The sequence below is a fragment of the Odontesthes bonariensis genome, chromosome 1 (genome assembly GCF_027942865.1).
Source record: "Odontesthes bonariensis isolate fOdoBon6 chromosome 1, fOdoBon6.hap1, whole genome shotgun sequence".
In the NCBI taxonomy this organism is placed as follows: Eukaryota; Metazoa; Chordata; class Actinopteri; order Atheriniformes; family Atherinopsidae; genus Odontesthes; species Odontesthes bonariensis.
Window position 1 is genome coordinate 41,470,865 of NC_134506.1, and position 21,207 is coordinate 41,492,071.

The 21,207-nt window shown below is 39.7% G+C and overlaps 3 protein-coding genes across 5 annotated transcripts in view; 1 reads left to right on the plus strand and 2 right to left on the minus strand.

Annotated features, from left to right (window-relative positions):
* Nucleotides 1-6,167, plus strand: part of c1qtnf4 (C1q and TNF related 4) — a 61,447-nt gene extending 55,280 nt beyond the window's left edge. For all 3 annotated transcript variants that reach the window (XM_075466921.1, XM_075466922.1, XM_075466920.1), the window contains one exon: nt 844-6,167. In XM_075466921.1, the coding sequence (XP_075323036.1) occupies nt 844-1,653 (810 nt within the window). In that variant the 3' untranslated portion in view covers nt 1,654-6,167. The remainder of the gene's footprint in view (nt 1-843) is intronic.
* Nucleotides 6,168-7,714: 1,547 nt separating this feature from the next.
* On the minus strand, nt 7,715-14,129 carry ndufs3 (NADH:ubiquinone oxidoreductase core subunit S3). Its single transcript, XM_075466923.1, has 7 exons — nt 14,047-14,129; nt 13,634-13,699; nt 11,909-12,006; nt 11,524-11,673; nt 9,868-9,993; nt 8,244-8,363; nt 7,715-8,005 (listed from the first exon to the last, which is right to left on the minus strand). The coding sequence occupies exons 1-7, from the start codon at nt 14,099-14,101 to the stop codon at nt 7,835-7,837; spliced, it is 786 nt and encodes a 261-aa protein (XP_075323038.1). The 5' UTR covers nt 14,102-14,129; the 3' UTR covers nt 7,715-7,834.
* An 830-nt stretch (nt 14,130-14,959) lies between these two features.
* On the minus strand, nt 14,960-19,919 carry ptpmt1 (protein tyrosine phosphatase mitochondrial 1). Its single transcript, XM_075472428.1, has 4 exons — nt 19,647-19,919; nt 18,074-18,154; nt 17,712-17,903; nt 14,960-15,641 (listed from the first exon to the last, which is right to left on the minus strand). Exons 1-4 carry the CDS (start codon nt 19,791-19,793, stop codon nt 15,513-15,515), a joined length of 549 nt encoding a protein of 182 aa, XP_075328543.1. The 5' UTR covers nt 19,794-19,919; the 3' UTR covers nt 14,960-15,512.
* Between the last annotated feature and the right edge of the window lie 1,288 nt (nt 19,920-21,207).

Genomic DNA, 21,207 nt, shown 5'->3' on the forward strand with positions numbered 1-21,207 from the left:
ATACATTTGCATCACAAAATCGTCCCTCCAGAAAAAGTCAGACCTCATAATCGCTTGGCGCTATTTTTGCCTACCTTCATATCAATGCGTACAGCCACCTAGCGATAGCCGCACCTGTTACGGTGTTTACTGCTTGGAAGCAGGGGACAGCTCGGTCTGCACTTCGGTCTGCACGGTCTACACAGCCCATAGTGATACCAATGTAGAGAGAAGGTATTAGCTTCTTTTTTTTCTTCTCTCCTTACTTTTCGCGGGTTTTGTTTTGTTGTTGCATGTGGCGCTAAAGTAACACGTCGCTGTCGCAGACGGTTGCGTCCCATCAGTCCCTATCAGGGTCCCGACTCATGTGCGAATTTCAGTGCAAACTGAAACGGTTCCCCTGGGGAAGGACAGTTATCAGAACGAAATTCGAGGAGGACCGTTCTTAGAACGGCTCTGTCCGAATGCGGCTACTGACATCAAATAGGAGAACTGTTCACCTTAGAAATAATCGATTATTTATAGGGGAAACACTTTGTTGTTATTTAGATAGATAGATACTTTATTGATCCCAAAGGAAATTCAAGACAATTTAACAATTTAGTGATATTGCATGGGGTGTACTTATTTTTATACAATAGGCTATAGGATTCTAGACATGGCCTCTCAGCCTGTGGTTCCAATATTTATTTCTTCTTTTATCATGTCAGAGCTTACAGAGGCTCTTACAGAAAGAGTTTGGGGATTATTCCTTTGAATGAAGGTACGTGATTGGATTATGTGTGTGTGTTGTCAGCGCCCCGATGTAAAACAGGCCTATTTATGCTTTGATAGCAGGATAATAAAATCTGCTGCTATCCTCAGGTGCAGAGCCAGAGTGTCATGCTGCAGCTTGAGTTTGGCGATACCGTGTGGCTCCGTCTCCATGGCGATCCTCGCTATGCGCTCTACAGCAACACCGGACACTACACCACCTTCAACGGTTACCTCATCTACCCAGACACCTACAGCTACCAGACCCACCACCACCAACAGCACCCTGCCTACAACTCCCAGCAGCCCCAGCAGGATGACGTCCATCTGCCGAACAGCAACCAGGCCAAAGAGCACACGAGCTCCGAGACGAGGGACACAGAGGGGGAGAAGGAGCCGACACACAAAGAAGAGGAGGAGAGTGATGACGATGAGGATGACCACAGGTCTGCCTTTTCTGTGGGGCGCACCCAGAGCATTCTGGGAGTAGACCAGGTTGGCATGCCGCAGCACCAACCCATAAGTTTCGACACGGCTTTCGTCAACATCGGAGAGGACTTTAACGTGACAGAGGGGCTGTTCACCTGCCGCATACCCGGGGCGTACTACTTCTCCTTCAACGTAGGCAAGTTGCCCCAGAAGACGCTGTCCGTCAAGCTGATGAAAAACCACCTGGAGGTGCAGGCGATGATCTACGATGACAGCCAGGGCGAGAAGGCTCTGCAGAGTCAGAGCGTGATGCTGGCACTGAAACCAGGAGACACAGTCTGGCTCTACTCACACCAAAGAGATGGATTTGGAGCCTACAGCAACCACGCCAAGTACATCACCTTTACCGGCTTCTTGGTTTACCCAGATATTACCTCCACCTCTCCCATCAACACCGCCGGCAGCCACTCATATGCCGACAAGAGGCCCTAACTGCGGCGCATCGGCGCCGGACAGAACACTGTGGGAGGGATTCATGTCAAGTCTGAGAGTCCACAGAGGGCATTGGGAGGGTCTCCGAGTTATTTGTAATGAATGTTGCTTTTATGGCTCTTTCCTCTTCATACGAGTTCCTTCACAAAATCTCTCGGACCTCTCTGGACCGAGTGCAGCGCTTTAAAGAATATCTCCTTTCAATTTTTATGCTCATGGCTTCCCAGGACAAGACTCCATCACTCAAAAGTGAATATTTCACTCTACAATGAAAACTCACACACATATATATTCTCTGGTGGTGTCCTCGTAGAGGAAGAAACAAACATGGTCCTTCAGTAAAAATAGAAAACTTTAACCTACAAATAATCCAAAATCTTAGTAAAAAGTACAAATGTGTAAAAGGCTAAATGTATGCAGAATAGATGTTCATCATGCAGCAGCACCTTGTTGTGTTAGTAAAATGACAATACTTTGTAAAAGCCCCTCAATTCTTTATGAAATGCCAGGAAAATGGGAAGTAAGTGCAGTGATTTGCTTTATTTTAATTTGCTTTTTGATCTTTCTCCTCCAGCACAACCTGAACCCTCTCAGACGAGCTTTCTGTCCTTTCTTTAAGGAGTCTTCAGGAATAGTTCTCCAGGCTTCTTGAAGGACATCCCAAAGCTCTTCTTTGGATGTGGGCTGCCTTTTGTTCCGTTCTCTGCCAACATGATCCCACACTGCTTCAGTAATGTTGAGCTCCGGGCTCTGGGGAGGATTCATCCCTCCATCAGACCTGCTGCCACTGATTTTCAGCCCACTTCTTGTGTCCTTTGGCACAGCTCAGCCTTTTCTCTCTGTTTCCCTTCCTTAAGAACGGCTTCTTGACAGCCACCCTTCCATGGAGCCCATTTCTGATGAGGCTTGGGCCAACAGCAGATGGATCAGCTGAAGGTCCAGATGCATCTCTCAGCTCCTGTGTCAGGTCTTTGCTGGATTTTTTCCTCTTTCTTAAGGACATCACTTTCAGATCCTGTTCATCTGCTGTAGATAGTTCTTTAGGCCTGACACTTCTTCTTCTGTCCTCCACTTGCCCAGTTTCCTCAAATCACCTTGTAAAAAATCCTGTTTTCTGTCTGTCAAACTTTGTTATCTTTGACATTTTTTACAGATGCAACAAAATGAGAACAAATGATGCGTATTTATAACAGGCTGCTGGTAACAAAGAGCCAAAAGATCCAATTTAAAACTGTTTCTTTGCTGAGTTGTCTGTTATGTGTCGACACAACACTGGTCCATCCCTTGAGTTAGGAGCCTTTTTTTCTGCTTGAATGAGTCATAGGTCAGAGTAAAGGCACACATTCATCTGAAAATGGTCAGGACTACACTGAAAATGAGTGAAAAATGTCCAAAGAGAAACTTTGAAAGACCTTCAGAAAGCTGGAGAACTGTTGCTGAAGACCACTTTAAAAAAACGTCAGGAAAGTCTGGCTTCTTGGAAGCAAATGATAGAGAAATGAGGGCTGGATCACGACTTTTGTGCTGTACCACACTGTTAATACTGCATATCATTGCACACTTTACTCTCCCAGTACATGAATATCAAAATGTATTTATAAGCAGATACGAGGGTGTTGAAGTATTTATTAAAAGACATTATTTGTATTTTTACTAAAGCTTATCTTTCAACTGTTCTTTTACTAATTTAACATATTATTAATAATTAATTAACACTCGAATCTGTTTGCAACTAAATTAGAGTATTATAATCCCTTTGATGGGTATATGTACATCTCTTAATTACATTAAGATAAAGGTGTCTTAAAGTAAAGTGTTACCAAAATTACTTACATTTTTTACTTTTATTGGCGTGTTGCGTCATAGTTTAAAAGCCTATCATACGCTTGATGTAAAAATAGACAAATCTCAACTTTTTGGGGGATTTTTTTAAAATTTGAGGTTCCAAGCAAGCTGGACCAAACCAACGTAAAGACATGGAAAGTCCTGATTGGACAAGAGATGCACCAGAACCCATTAAATGGCACCATTTAAGAAAGAAATCCATATATTGGTCAGTTCAGCAAGTACAGACATTTTTTCAGTGCCAATGTGGACAAAAGTTGATCTCTGTGACAAGTGGTAAAAATGGAACTTCTTGTAATGGAAGACAACAAGCCTTGCTGAGCCTTTTCTTACCAAACCAAGCCACATGTCAGATAAATGTAGGAAGCATTTGTCTCTGAAAGGTAGAGGATAAAGTAGTGCAACATGAAAATACTAAAGCTACACTGGAAAAAAATCAGTCTTACCAAGTATATTTGTCTCATTTCTAGTCAAATATCTCATTACACTTAATATAAGACACAACTGCCTAACAAGTACCATTTCAGCCAGATATAGGGACTTGTTTTAATACATCTGGAATATCTTGTTAAATGAAAAAGTCTTGAAAACAAATTGTTTTGAGTCACATATCATATGAAACAAGCTTTTTTTTTTTACATTTGAAGAGGTTTTTAAGCTAATTTCAAGATCACTTTTATCTCAAAAGTCCCAAATATCACATCTTATTTCAAGAAATCTTGACAAGCCGATTTTCACTAGTTCCATTGGCAGATTTTTTTTGTTTATTTCAAGCAAAAACGTCTTGTATTTGTTGTTTTTCTTACTTATTTTTGGAGGGGCATTTTTTCCAGTGTAAAGTTACATTATGATGAATAAAAGCCCAGTTTAGGCTCTAATCTAAGTAATGAGGGTTTAGTGGAGCTTTACATGACACCTCAGTGCATGCAGTTAATCTTCATTGTTAAGTGAAATATTCCTTTAAGTGCTACTGTTATCCTTGTCAAAGACTTGGTGTTTCTGCTTGTAAGTAAGAAGTCCCTTTGTTTGTCTTTAGAGGCATGTGATATTATGTGAAGTGTGTGTTTAGTGTCGAAATGAGTCTTTCTTTTTGGTCATTTGGGAGTTTCTCGGCTGTAGCGGGGAGCAGCTGACACCAGGAGAGATCTGACACCGTTTTGGAAGAATGTGCAGACTCCATATCCGTCCAACTGTTGACCACATGCCACCTCTGAGCCTGCGGGGATCTGGACCATAATTTGATTTCTAATTGTAGCAGCGTTTAATTCGCGTCTTCAAACTGCGACCACTGGGGGGAAAATTGAATTGCTTCTCCCGGGCTGCTGTAATATGCATGTCTGCTTGATTTCACGCTGCCAGGAAAAAGATGATACTCTTTAAACTGTCATGGACCTTGACTTTTATGAAATAACCTTCCCCAGTGGAGCGGCACCGCAGAATGCCACACTTCAGTGTTGTTAAACACTAGTTTTTCTTTTTTACTGCTGATGACAGTGTGATGTGATGTTTGACATTAACTATGGTTTAAACACACTAATGCACAACAAAAATGTCAGAGTTTTGTCACTTTTATGAATTTAGAACTATTTTGTGCTTCTGAATTGTAAAAGGAACAAACTGTCACTGATCTCTGGGACAGAACAGGTGATGTCCTAAGAGGGCAGATCAGGGTAGTGTTTCCTGAAGAGATGAGTTCAAACATTTAACTTTCCCCTCTCTCTGCCCCCTGCTTCCTGTCTCTCTCCAACTGTCCTCTCATTAAAGGCATAAAAAGCCCAAAAAAATACTTAAAAAAAAAAAAACATTAAATCTATCATCACACTTTGAAGAGAGTGGTCTTAACCTCGCTGTGAGCTCCTGGGTACCAGGAACCTTCCTGGGAAACTGGAACTGTCAGTGAGTCTCATAGTCAACATAATCAACATTTTTCTGTCGTTCTCGGCTGCCGTGACCTCTGAGAAAGTGACTAAAACTCCAGACATTTCCATTCTTCCACAGTCTGAAATGGTACTGCGACTGTGTCCCACTGCAGTTAATATATTTAGTGACGGTCTGGCCCTCGGTGGTTTCTCCGTGTCGGCTTCAGAGAGCGAGCAGCGGTGCACAGGGATGGACCTCCGATTGCCTCAGCCAGACCCGCAATTCAGGAAATTATGATCCGTCTGCAAAAGTGTTGACAAATCCCGCTCAGAACCTGTGGTGTGTAATTATGAAGCGCTCAGAGGGACTGTGTGTAATGCATGAAACTGAAAATAACATTTAAAAACAAACAAAAAAAAAACTTTCTCATGACTGCTGAGCAGCATCACAGGCCCAGCCGCTGCCTGTTAACTGTGTATCGTTTACAAGTGGATTTTCTGTACAGTACTCGGAAATATGTTTGATGTTTTTGGTCCGTGCTTCTCTGTTTCTGATCGTGCTGAAGAAAGATGGTGGAGCTGACACGGGTCAAAATGTGGCTCAGCGCTTACCGGTTAATGCTAATTTAGTTCATAAAACAACTGAACAACACAAACCCTTCCGGAAGAAATGACTGGTAAACATTTTGACCCACGTGTCGTTTTCTGTAGTCTGGCTCACGCAGTTTGAAAAGGTTTGTTTCTTACATGTAAAATGAATGCATCAATGAAAATGTCTGATGAAATAAAACAGGAGACATACAACCTGGACTGTTGTTCTATCTGTGAAAGCTGTTGCTTTGACGATGCAGAAAAGAGATCTAAAAAAAAATAATTCTTCAGTTTCGTGATTTCATATTTAGTGATGCAGCGCCACCTGGTGGATGATTCTTGTGTGGCAGAAACTCTGCACGTACATCAGATTCAATCAATAACACATAAATAAGCCAAAGTAAGCAATAACTAGTCTTATTAAGTAAATAAGTGAGGTTTATAAATATATAGATGAGTTTACATCAATCAATAAATGCTTTCATTTTAAAACGACATTCCTTTACCTGCATATACCACCAAGATAGTGAAATATAAGACATGAAATCGTAACTCAGTGTCAGGTAAGGGTGGGTGCGAGGCGTGGGAGGACACGGATGCAGATTCTTCAAAAACAAAACTTGGTTTATTTTCCCAAAAAAGCGCGGCTGAGCCGGATACCAAAAACTAAACCGACACGAAAACAAAACATGGCTATGACTTGGAATGACTAGAAAGGTACTCAACTTGGTTGAGACAGTGACGAGTGAGGATCTGTCAATGAACATGAACAAACCGGGAGACTAAGTACTGTGGAGGGTGAGTGCAGCTGATGGGGAAAACACAGGTGAGTGAGTGAAGCTGATGACCTGAACATGGGGACTGAGGAAAGAATGGAAGAACTAAACTAAACGTGAACTTAAAAACTAAGACGTGACATGACAAAACACAGAACTAAAAACGTGGGGAAAAACCCCATGAACTCAGGATGGTTAAAAAAAAAAAAAGGCTGGAAAACTAAATATATTACAGCCTGCTGACTCTAGTACAACTGCATAAAAAAAAAAAGTTTGTAAGTTAGAACTATCCCACCCAGGGGCACAGATGGGATTTTAACTCGATAAGTTATTTTTGAGTTATTTGGGCATTAACTGGTGCTCAAGTAGTTCATTTTGTAATCCAATAGTTTGCATAGTTTGCAATATTTGCACTAAAAAGCCATTGTAGAATTATTAGAAATCATGGATAAACAACACTAAACTTTGTTAAACAAAGGCTGCTTCATTTTCTTTCTTTTTTTCTTGAACTGAAATCATCCGCTCTGTCACAGACACACGTGCAGCAACCCGTTCCTCTTTAGGACCCTGGGGAGCGTCGGTCGTCCCTTTGGTGCGTTCATTCACAATGAAACTCGGAACTTGGAGTTCGACACAATGTGACCCCAAAGTTAAGCAGTCCCAGCGCATCCCAGCCTTACAAACATTAAAAAAAGCATAAATTCTATGTAGGGCTGGTAAAATTAATCCGACTTTCCGAGCCGGATCAGACTTCACATGGGGTTCAGATTAAAAATCTGACTTGGATCGAGGAAATTCCGACATCCTTGTACAACTGGAACGCATCATTAGTTGTAGCACACAAACATCAGGCTGCAATGTAAATTAGTCAAACTAACGGGACATTAATCATGGGTTTTATCGGCGATGTTTGCCGCCATAAGTACGGGACGGGACGGGGGGAGGGACATGTCCCATGAGGCCCATTTAAAAAACCAAAACACCATAAAACCCATTTAATGACAGTTTTATTAGTATTTTTTATGTACATAAATATTTGAAGGAGGTTCTCGAGGAGCTGGAATCCCACAAGTACAAGAACGGACGAAACGATGTGATGACAGAGGGGCATCACTTCTTCTCTGGGGCCGTGTCGCCGGCCTCCAGTTTGGGGGCGGGCTCTTTGGGCTCCCGGTACGCGGGGAACGTCTCCCAGGGTGTGCTCAGGTCAAACTTCCTGAACTCCTGCGACAGCTCCACGGGCTCCGCCACCACACGCTTCAACTCATCATCATAACGCACCTGCAGAAACACACACACAAGCAAGTTAATTCACTCGCTAAGTCACTCTGATGTTCACACATTCAACGGTCACGTCTTTCAGAAAAAAATAGGGAACACAATCAAACAGTTATTTGAACAATGATTGAATTCACCATCATTCCTTATAAAAACCCAACCGAATAAGAAGCCTTGAGAGTAAAGATCTCACAATAAAGATCGTTTTTCTAAAAATTGAAAAAGGAAAAAAAGAACTCACCTCTACATATCCAGAGAGAGGAAAGTCCTTCCTGAAGGGGTGACCTTCGAAGCCGTAGTCTGTCAGAATGCGCCTCAGGTCGGGGTGGTTGGCGAAAAACACCCCAAACATGTCCCACACCTGTTTAAATAAAGTTTACTCTGGTTTTATCTGCCAGTGTGGAGAATAAAACATGTCCCACACCTGTTTAAGGCGAGACACGGCAGGCAAAAACAGTGATTTTTCATGCAGTGGTCTACTCCTTCAATATGTGTTCTTTCAACCTGCTATAAAGAAAACGTTGAAAACATAAATTAAAATGTTTATTTTATTACATTTCGTTTACTCGCAGCAGTACATTTCGCCCGAATTTACCAAAAAATTAGCATTCCAACGCGCCATGCCGAGCTTCGTCTATTTACTGAAGTCTGTCATGACCGGTATCGTTGCAAAGCTCTGAGTCTCCTGCACAATGATATGTCACCCAAATAACGGCACTTCCTTTCTATCACTAACCAATCGTGAATGTCTAAAGGCGGATTTATAGCTAATGACAAAATCTCATTGGCTGCTGCTGGTTTCTGCTAACGTGATTCGCTCGGACGCATCACGTGGTGGACTCTGACGCTCCGAAAATGCCCCATAACACCGCAACTTTCAAAGAAAAGAAAGCCACAATTTGCGCTTTGCAAGATGCAATAAAAGAAAATCTATTAGATTAGCCGATGAATCATTGGGAAGCAGCCCACCTGACCGTAAACTGTTGCTAGGAAACCAAGGGGAGTTAATGACATCATACACGTCTCAATGAACTGATATGCGATCTTTTATTGTATTGTATTGAGCTTTTATTCTTTATTAATAAGATTATTTTATTCAATATTAGTATTACTAAGGGCCTGAGCATTTATTCTGTTTTTGAGCTATTGTTTCTGATACAAATGTATTGAATTCCCCTATTTAAATCTTTAAATGTCGTTTTCTCAAAATCAGTTTTTTGTATTTTTCCAGTATCATTATCTCAGCCTATGGAGCACCTACTAACACCAAACTTTCCAGTTATACGCTTAACAGTATTCCAAAGATATTTACAGAAGGATTTGTTGATAAATCATTCCTGGCCTGATTTATGTGACATTATAATAAAAAAAAATATGACGAAAATCAATGTTTTTTTAGGCTATGGACAGTATATTTTGATTTCCTAGGAAATGATGTAATTTTCTTTTCATTTTCTGTGTTAACAAAAATGAAAAAAAATAATTTTGCACCTGGCTTTATCATATGTTCAGATCTAGCTTCAGGAAATATATACAAATTTGCGCATATTTAATGAGAATGCATAATTTGCATAATTAAACATGCACATTTCTAAAACTTGTAATATAGATTTTTTTCCATACTTGTATAAGTAATCAACTAAGGAAGTTTCATGGTGATATCTATTATTTTAAAATATTACCCTGTTCATCTGTAGTGTCTGGCCTTAAATGCAGAGTTTACTCTGGTTTTATCTGCCAGTGTGGAGAATAAAACAGCTTCAATGTTCACTGCTGTTGAACACAGCTTCGATTAAAGACAGATGTAGGTAATAAATACAAGCTGTAGTGAATCTTAAAGAGTGCGTCTGCAGGCTGTGACTCACCTCCCTCTCGTACCAGTTGGCCACCGTGTGGACGGAGACCGCCGAGTCCACCGGTGTCAGCTCATCCGTGTACGTCTTGACGCGAATGCGAGAGTTGTAGCGCAGCGACAGAAAGTTGTACACAATCTATAAACCAGCACACACACACACAAATAATCACTACAAAACATTCAGATGCCTGGTTAACCTGGGAGTACCAGGGGTGCATGGTGGAAAGGTACTTGGACCTATGGGTTAAAGACAGATTAACAAACATACAAACAATGCAGAGCGAGGAAGGTTTTGTGGTTGACTGGTTTGTTTGTCTGTTTGAATTTGCATGAATATTTTATCACAAGTTGAGCACGAGTCATATTAGAAGCGATAAACTTTGGATGTCCAACTTTAGGGAGCAGTAAAAGGGACAAAATTCAAACTATTGAGACTTTATCCCAACCGACACCAACTATGTGCTGGCACTGGAAACTAAATGGTCGGTGGTGGCAAATGAGAAGACATCTACTCATTCAACCCAGGCGGAAACAAGCGCATCTAAAGCACTAGTTCAGGGGTTCCCAAACTTTTCCATGCCAAGGCCCCCCAAACAGTATTAGCTTCTGGCCAGGGACCCCCTTTGCAAACCACAGACAATGCTACAACTTTTAGAACGCATTTTCTTTCTTTTCTTCACGGACAGTAGCTTTCTGTGTGAATGCAGCCTGACTAAATGCTCTTCTTTACGTCTGAAGAAGTCAGACTCTGCCGGATGTTTTTGTGTTGTATTGTATGACGCTGAAGTTTCGAAGGTTTTAAACACTCATTTCAGAGGGTCTCCAGAGAGGACGCCATTTTTCTGTATGGCTGTAAAGCAGAACTTAATGTATGCTGCCTCATACTTTCTGATTTTAGTCGGCCAGTTCTTTCGGTCTCTTCCTAGTCAAAAATCTGTCCATTTTGGCTAAGCTACCTACACGCTAGCTTGAGGAGCAGAGCTGCTTGAGAACAGGCGCAAACCGCCAGGTCTACGATGTTTTGACTGGCAGCCAATCAGAAAGACAAGCATGGCAAATAACATTTCGATATGATATATTATTATAAATTATATTTTACAATACTGAATAAAAAAAAAATGTGACAATTTTTTTATAATGATGTTTAAAAAAAATTGAATTCTATTTTTAGAATTTATCTTCACTCCAATTTTCTGAGGCCCCCCTAGCGGCCCCCACTTTGAAAACCACTGCACTAGTTAATACCCAAGTTTACGCAGATATTAACTAGTCATCTGCTGCCTCCACTGGGCATTACCACGGCAACGCTATGGGTTAAAAAAAAAAAAAAAAAAGGGTTAAAAGCCTTGGCTATCAACCTCAGACCAAGGTTAGCGGGTGAGTTTGTCGCCTTCCTAAAACTAAACTAAATGGAGCCCCTTGTCATGTGACTGTATGCTGCATTCAAACACCAATCATATGCAGTTTTATTCTAAAAACAAACAAAAATAAAATCACATATTAGGCAGCTAGTGGGTTCTGATTGGGTTAAATTTTTCGGTCAACACCGGCACTTAATGCTTCATTAGGAATAGCAGGGCGTTAACCATGACATGACGACCCAGTTTGAGTAACCTTATATCAGTTCCTTTTAGGATGGAGATGTAATTTGTGGTGTCACAGCTACCTCGAAACGGTTCTGCCTGGTTGGGATATCCACAGCCGTCAGATCAATCATGTTCCTGTACTGGGCGTTGGTGTGGTCTCTCAGGAAGGTGAGCACAGGGATCACCCCGTCGGGATGGATCATCACCTCCAGCTCATTATAACACGTCACCTACAAAAAGCCACATTCCAGGTCTTTCATTCAAGATATTCAACTTTGAGACCACTTTAAAAGCATATGAAGAATCATGGCTGCTGACAACACCATCACAGCTGTGATTTCAAACCTTTCAAAGCTGAACAGCATATTGGTGGACCTTTTTAAAATCTGAAGTGCACCAGCATGAGCTCCAGTATTAGCAGTACAAAAGGCTGCACTTTATTTTGCTCTGAGCCAATGAACTCACCTGAACCTGCTGAATGTATTTGGGCATCATTTCAGCCACATATTCTCCAAATGCTGCCAGCTGGTTGTGAGCGACGGCATCTTTGGGCCTGACGGTGGCTGCACAAAGGACAGAGGAGACAAATCAAATCAAATTTATTTGTAGCACATTTCATGTACAAAACAATTCAAAGTGCTTTACATAAAATAAAAGCATTGCAGCAGGGAGTGTAAGAAGCATTAAAAATACATAAAAGAATATAAAGAGAAACAAATAAAATAATTTAAATGAATTTAAAAACAAGCAACAGTTTTCTGGACTGGACCAGCTGACCTGAGTCCTTGGATCTAAGAGCTCTGCTGGGTTTATATTCTCTGAACAGATCACAGATTGTAAACCATCAGCAGGCTTTTAAAATCTATTCTGTGACTGACTGGAAGCCAGAGTAAAGATTTTAAAGCTGCTGGGATGTGTTCAGATCATTTCAGCTTGACAGACTCTTTGTATGCATGTTGTGTATTTTTACATGCGAGTCCGAGCTGAACCTCCAGATTTATGACATGAGGTCAGTATTTTGTGATCCTACAAATCTGCTCTAACTTGATTGTCTCCAGAGATTTTGATACCCTGTTCCTCAGTTTCTGATGTAGGGCTGAAACAATTCCTCGAGTTACTCGAGTAACTCGATTACAAAAAATCCTCGATGGAAAAACCCTGCCTCGAAGCTTCGGTAAGTTCCTATGACGTGCATAATGCTCCATGCTCAGGGCAGGGATCATTGTTCCACGCGGACCGTTTTTGAGGAAGCACGCCATCAGAGCGTGTTACATTTGGAATTCAGTTGAGCCAAGAAACAGTCCGTAAACGGCAGAAAATGTCCAAAGTTTGGGATCATTTCACACTTAAAAAAAAAAAGAAGACAACAAGGTGCAATGTGACTACTGCAAAGTAGACATGGCGTATAACAGCACGACGTCTGTGATTCAACAGCTGAACCGAAAGCATCCAGCTGTTAACGCGAGTTCATCAAGCGTCGCCGACACAAAGTAACGTATACATTGATGTTAGCTGATTTAACGTACCAGAGCATACTGTATTTGTAGTGATGACGTGATGTGATTTGACTAGATATGATGTTTAGCTTTGATTTTTTTTTTTTAAGTTGTAAACTTATTCAGGTTCAATTGCAAGACAGTATAGCCAAAATCAAATAACCCCTTTTACACTCTCTACCTCAGCTAGGAACATTTAAAAGTTTGTTTTGAGATTACAGCTGAAAAAAGTCAGATTTTTATTTATAATTATTTTATATGCATTTATTTTCATAAATTGAATACCTTTTCATCTTAATTTTTTATATTCATTCATTCATTCTCAGGTGGGTAATTGCAGAAGGTGCAATCCTTTTTTTAACGTTGTTTTAAGAAGACAAAACTAAGGCCAAATGGCCTTTACTATTTAAGTTTGTATTCATAGTTTTACATGTTAGCCATGTTGCACAGTAAGTTGACTTTACTCTATTATTATCTAATTGTTGGCACTGGCCCTTAAAAGCACTAAATGGGTAAGTTGCAATAAATGGGTTTTAGTTTTGGAGCCAAGTGTTGGAGTTGTAATAAATACCTGTATGTTTTTTTGGAGGAATAAAGCTAATTATTTGATCGTTTGTTAAAGGGAGAGAGTACTCAAATGATCAATGACAGTCTCAGATCCCTGCCTCGGTTTTTTATTTTAGTGTTTACTCACGGCGGGTCTCGGTGGTGGAGCTCTGCGGTCTGACCTGCTGTTGGAGGAGACACGAACTCCGGGCGACTGAAGGGAAGAAGCAGAAGGAAGGAGTCAAAACACTGACGTTATACCACAGAGGAGCTGACAAAAAACAAAGTTCCGTACTATTTCCACTCAAAACACATCTGCACAATCATGCGTTGTTACTCAAATAATCTCTGTCACAATAACAACACACTGCCCATCATGCCTGCGGTTCGGCTCCGTCATGTAACGGCAGCGTTAGCTAGCTCGGAAGGTCAAACCTGAGACATTTGACGGTTAAAAAACAATACATACCGTTTTCAGAAGCATGCGGATGGAAACCGCCTGAAATTAGACATTTCAGCCCACAGTCTGCATAACCACAAGTGAATGTCAAGACAACTTACTGTTAATGCTCCTTCCAAGACCTCCGCGGACAAACTTCACTAGCGACGCCGCCATCTTTGCTCACTTGAATGATGGTAAAGACCGCCAACGACCTGTCGCCCCCTACCGGCGCGGAGGATAAAGGAAAGTGCACATCCCAAAGGGCTCCGCAGTTTTATACTGCAGCTGGAATAAATGAACAGTGAATCTAGTCTTTGTTTAAATAAACAAATTAATTAATAAATAAATGAGAATAAAACTTGTGGCAAGATAAGGTAAAAAACCAAAATCCTGCACCACAACCAAAACTGCAAGATTTAAAATAAAAATAAATCATATTTTGGTGGTGTCTTCTCATCACAATGGAATTTTTTTTTTTTCTCTTCCCTATTCCCAAGTGCTGGAAATCTTGCTTCAGCTATTTTCCTATGTACTGTACAGGTGTTATATGTGTTTAAAAGTGAGTGAAAAACTTAAAAGCATGCTTTCGAGGATCTTAATTTCATCTGCACATCAGAATGAACATGAAATAAGAACAGTGTACCAACAACTGAAGACAGGCTATATTTTAACATCTTTGTTGTTGCCGTTATATTTACCACTATTCATATGGCTGTAGATCAGAAGGTGAAGTCACCCACCAGTCAGATGATCGGTGGTTCAAATTCCAGATTATCTACTCCATATTTGGAAGACTCCTTGGACAAAATACTTAATACAATTTCCCCTGATAGACTTACAAGTGTCAGTGTCTGTGTATGACAAACAAATGTGCCCAATTTACAGATTAATAAGCAGTCTATGAATGTAGCTTGTACTACAAGTGGTCAAACGTACTGCAGATGAATTGTTACTCATGTCACAAATAAAAAATAAATAAAGACTCAAATGTCAAAATGATGACAATAGAAGCAACAACACCACGACTCTGTATTCATTTTACAAATATTTATTCAACTTCATTGTTAATGCTTTTAAAGTAATTTAATTAAAGGCCACTGTAGGAAAATATCTTAAATTGCAATAAAACTTCTCCAGTAAACACATCAATGTCTTCACTGAACATTAATAATTAAAAATTCTTTATATAGTCCAGTTTCAGCCAAAAGCATACAATTTGGAGTTGAGTGAATCATTAAAAATAGATGCTGATAGCATTACCATGTGGATTTTCTTATAAAGTATTTAGGTGTCGTTGGATTAAACCAGACAAAGGGTTTGGAAGAAATAGAAATATGTGAAAGTAATATGATTTACAGGATTCCAAATTGTCTTTTTGCTTACTGATTTGTCATTAATAAATAAAAAAAACCCTGCCATTTCAGGTAAAACTCATGAAAACCCGATATTAAAAAACACAAAGGTGAACATTTTGTACATTGTAAATGTGGACGACTGGCTGAAAGCAGCCGTGTTTGATGCTCTGAGCCCAGTGTTCCAGCCTCAGTGGGAACACAGCGAGGTTCAGAGCGGCCTCTCCGCCCCCTCAGCTGGACTGTCCGCACACCTGCTGATGGTACGTCCTGAGCATCTCCAGCTGAGCCGAGCGCACCAGGACGTGCGGTCGAACAGACGCCAGCTTCTGACAGGCCTCCTCCGGAGTCCAGCAGTGCAACTGTCAGCAGGAAAAAGGCACAAAGTGTCAAAACCAACCGACTGAGCAGAAGGGAACGACGAGCTCAGACTCAGCAATGAAAATATCAGATTTATTTTCCACTGTCAGCTGCAACAGAAACAGCTTCCACGCTACAGATGAACAACAACATCTTTAGCAGTTTTATCTCAGTAACTCAATTAAATGAGCACATTTTAACTGGATTTAGTATTTGCCAGTGACACATCATTATCCTGCAGTGGTGCCGTTTGATGAATTTGTTCTGAAACAAGGTTTCTATGTGATTAAATTCACTAGATCTTTTTATACGTGCAGTAAGTTTATAAGTTTGTTGTGCAGCTTAATGTCATAACTTTAGTGGTACTTTCCAAATCTATCTGCAATTCCATATTATATATAGACTATGCACCCTGTGTTCAAAGCAAGAAAATGATTTCTTTTTTCGGTTCAATGACATCTTCACTGCAGTGACGGGAAAGGCTAATTATTTTAGTTTTCCACCAGTTTTATAGAATTAAATGAGCCCCCATAAGCCCCGATAACAGCAACACGGCAGCTCTGAGCTAACAGTGCAATAGTACGCATTCATTCATTGGTCTTAAAGTATTGGTGAAATAAAGACAGATAATGCCTCATTTAGAGGCTGTATTGTCTCTGCTCTGTTCTCTCCCGTTATATGGATATACGCCGATCTCCAGTGATCTAAAGATCTTCCGAAGGACGCCGACTTTCACCAAACTGTTATCGGTGAGTAGATGAACGTATTTTATGCCAGAAATAAGGTCCAGGTTTTATATATATATATATATAAATAAAAAAAAAGAAAAACGAACTTCTCCTTTAAAAGGTGACAAATAATAATAAAAGGGGAGAAGCTAGGTTAGTTAGGAAGTTGTTCCATCTGGTTTGTGGCCAGTTTTGTTAAAGAAAAGGTTAAAAGAAACAATAAACTACAACATATGGACTCCCAATGTTACCAAAGAAACAATGTTTGGGACCAGTAACCTTACAAATGCACCACTTTGGTTGTAGATTAAAATGTGAATAAATAAAAAGAGCATAAGGGTGGGAAATCTCACAAAAAGACTCAGTCAACATTCAATTTAAACCAATCAGTGAAAGACAAAGGGAGGCACTGTGTGCTCTTTGCCCACAAGACTAGAAATCCAATTTAACAGCCACTTAAACTGATTTGAAAGAAGGTCATTGATCAGAACTATGCAGTTTCATCACTTAACTGTGTTGATTATTAAATAAATTATTAAAAGGTACAATCATGTAATCTGTTCTTCATAAATAAGCTGCCGAGATGGAAATCTTCTGCAAAGAAACAGATTACATCACACCAGTACTGACGAATGTTTGGAAAGTGCCAAAGAGTGTTTATGTAAAGACTTTGAGTCTGAAGTTCAGCGCTTCACTTGTGCTACGCTGCAGGAGATGCCTTATTCACATAACTGCCATCTTCCAAGACCATTTATAATAAAGCCAATAAATGCAAAAGATCCACCCAAACGACATGTTGTCCCTAGTATGTGAACATTACGCAACTTATAGTTCTGACTTTTATTTTACATCAAGATAAACTTCAAAAACAACATTTGTGAATTAAATTGTTATATTGTAATTTAATTAGTATATGGTATATATATATATATATATATATATATATATTTATTCATATTTACATTTACAAGGATATGTGTGTAGTATATATTTATTTAGATTTTTAGGAAGTGTATATATGGCATATATTTATAAAGGTGTATTGTAGTTAGGATATTTACAAACTGAAGAGTAGTTAAAAAGGGGTGGGAAACTAACTTTTAATTTCTCTTTTTCTTTCTTTTGTATTTACAAATAGTTACACACATTTTTTTTTATACATGTTCGAAAATAAAAATTTATCAATCAATCAAATAAGAACTTAACTAATTCCCATTTCACTCTATTTGTGTTCAATAGTTTAAACACTAAAAATATCCTTCTGTATACTCAGTTTTTTCTCATCTAATCATCGCTGGTGACCAGAATGAATTTGAGCCCATCTCCTCACGGTGCTGTACTGACCCGTATGAGGTATGCAGCCGCGAGTGTGGCGCTGCGGGAACGCCCCGCCTTGCAGTGGACGTACACACTGGTTCCCAGCCCTCGATGCAGCAGGGCGAACTCGACGCCGCGGTGGAGGTTCTCCAGGCTGGGGACGCCGGTGAGGTCCACGGTGCTCAGCCTCAGCTGCTCCACACCAGCAGCCTGCCACTCCTGCACCCAACAGCGCACACAAACGGATTCCTTATTTAACACCTGTGGCGTTCAATGGTGTGATTTCACCAACCAAGAAAACTGTCCATTTGATTTAAAGGCTTTTAGATACATATGCAGCCCAATTAAACAGTAAAACATGCAGCGTAGTGACGTTCAGGCAGACTCACCTCGGCCGAGTTGCAGAAATATTTGGTCTCATAATTCTCATTCATGGTGATAACTCCTCGAATATTTTCTGTTTCAACCAGCTGCAACACAATAAACAGCCATTATCAGTTTAAGCTAAACACACTCAGTCGAAAAGCTGGTCACCACTTTGGGACCAATAACATTGCTGCTTGCTGCTTAAGATAACCGGAAGGTTACGGGATCAGTCCTCAGTGTCAGTCTGCTCAAACAGTCTATGCGTTTAATTACTGTCTCTCTTCTGAAACAAGTACAACCTTAGCTTATTTTAGTTGATATGAGGTCAAGTGGAAAAACTGACATGTGATTTGATTAGTCCAATATCTCAGATTCTTTTTGGGAATCCTCCATGAGATGAGAGAACAGCTTCTTATCAGTCCACAAGTCAAACTGGTCATGGTATGAGTGAACACTGAGAAATCAAATCAAATTTATTTGTAGCACATTTCAAGTACAAAACAATTCAAAGTGCTTTACATAAAAATAAAAGCATTGCAGCAGGGAGTGGAAGAAGCATGAAAAATACATAAAAGAATATAAAGAGAAACAAATAAAATAATTTAAATGAATTTAAAAACAAGCAACAGTCCAGATAAATTCAAATATATCGTGCAGATCTCATGCTTAGACATCAGAATATAAGTGTTTTTAACCTGGATTTAAAAACGTCTACATTTGGTGAAAGAAATGGTTAAATTGTACATCTGAACGGCAGAGGATCTGTGCTGCCTTTACATGGAAATTCTTGCTAATTCCAACAAGACAAACCACATTCTGCACATATTACAGCCGAGTGGCTGCATCATTTTAGGACTCCACCTGTGCTAAACTGGCCTGCGTGCAGACCGCACCTGTCACCTATTGAGAGCAATCTGGTATTTTAGGAAATGTAAAACTTGACAAAGGAGGCCCTGAAACCTTTTATCCAACAACAATGGGAAAACAGCCTCAAACAGCAACAGATTCATTCACTTCCCAAACACAGAGAGCTCATGAAAACACAGCGGTAAACACGTCTCTGTCCCAGATTATTTGTTAAGCTCTAAATGTCCACCTATTTTTTTAAACAAAAACACACACTATACACACACATGCAGTCTGTGCTGTGCTGTGTGTTATACAGCAGATGGAATAAATGAACAGTAAATCTAGTCTTTGTTTAAATAAACAAATGAATTAATAAATAAATTAGAATAAAACTTGTGGCAAGATGAGATACAAAACCAAAATCCTGCACCACAACCAAAACTGCAAGATAAAAATAAATTATATTTTGGTTGTTTCTTCTCATTACAATTAAAATTTAAATCTCTTCCCTATTCCCAAGTGCTGCTCCATGGAGATCTTGCTTCAGCTAGTTTCCTATGTACTGTACATGTGATGTGTGTTTAAAACAGAGTGAAAAACTTAAAGGATCCTTTCGAGGATCTTACTTAATTATTTGTTAAACTCTAAATGTTCACCTCTTTTTTTTAACAAAACACACACTATACACACACATGCAGTTTGTGAGTTCAGAGCCACTTTTCCCCCAGCTGTGTTTGACAGTCTGACCTGTTTGGTCATGGATCTGAACGGCAGCGCTCCCAGGATGACCGTCTCGTCGACCCGGTCGAACCACCGCCTCGAGGACACCTTCTCCATGACAACATTGTAAGCTAGCGTCGGGTAGAAGAGCAGCCGCGCTAACGCTCCTGACATGGCTGAGATGTTCGTGACAAGCTGGACACAACCAATTCGTTAAAAAACTGAGTCAACCTTTCATCGCTACTCACTGTCGTGTTCAGCCTGCATGCTGATTCTCGTTGATCTCAGGTTCCTCCTCCGGAAGTCTGTCACCGGTATCAAAACAACTTCCGGTGTCAACCCTTCAAAATAAAACCCGGGGGCTTCCATAAAGAGCAATGATCTCCAAACAGAAAGACACATTCAATGCAATTAAACTGTCAACAGGGCAATGACTTTTTTCATATATTTATGTTGCTGAAGTTGTCTGTTCTCTTTCAATCAATCTCGGAACAATTTTCAGATTAATATACATTTTTTCAGCTTGTTTTATTAAAAAACAAAGTGAGCTGTGACCATGCCCTGGCGTAAAGGTCAACCTCATTTCAGGTCAACTGAAAGAGCAAGAAGGCTAAAAATGACAAAGAAGCAAAAATACACCTAAATAATGCAATTTACCACGTTTCCATTTCATTACTTGAGGTGCTCATGAATCTTAAGGCAACTTTTTTCCATTTTAAGAATCCTCGAATATTCTTTGATAATAACAGCCTTAACTATTTGGCTTGCGGGCGCAGCCAAAGTTTGTGTGGAGTAGGTTATTTAGTGATTCTTAATAGGATCTACGGTTGACTGGAGACTGCATAGATGCAGCTTTTCAGTCTAAGACAACTTAAAATGAAGACTGATAACTATTCATTTAAACAAAGTTTTTCCTGCCAGAAAAGTCTGTGAAAGAAGTCCAGTTATGCAAAAAAAAAAAAAAAAATACACATGAGCTTGCAACAGGTCAGTGAAGTTAGAACAAATTCAAAGCAAGATAAGGTTACAAACGGCAAACTAGTTTAACCAACACTGATTAAATTAAAGATGCTTAAGATGTTGTTTGCTAAAGTCAAATGAGTCTTCTGTTAAATAGCTTAAGTGGTTTAGATTAAATCAGCTATTTATGCTTATTTCCTGTTCTAAAGACACTGCTAGAGTATTCATTTAAATGTTGAACTACAGCTTTGAACCATGTCAGAGGAATTCTAATTTAAACTGCATAAGAGGCTTATAATGGCTCAGTGGATAAATGGTTTAGTTTAAAGTTCTTAAATTAATCTTCCAAAAATATCAGTATTAAAATAAGGTTGAAAAGAATTTGGAATCGATACCTAATCTTGCATTTTATATTTCTCTTGATTGTATTGAGCCACAAAAAAAGGTGCAAAATGGAGAAAATCTTTGATATTTTCTCTTACGACTGAGATAATAAAAGATAAAAACTCCAAAATGCTGAAAAACAAGCTGGAGCAAGTCAAACTAAACACTTTCAAACACAAAACTGAAACAAGAACCACACCAGTCTTTATGATTGAAAAACGTATGTTATATTTTGAAAAGCTTT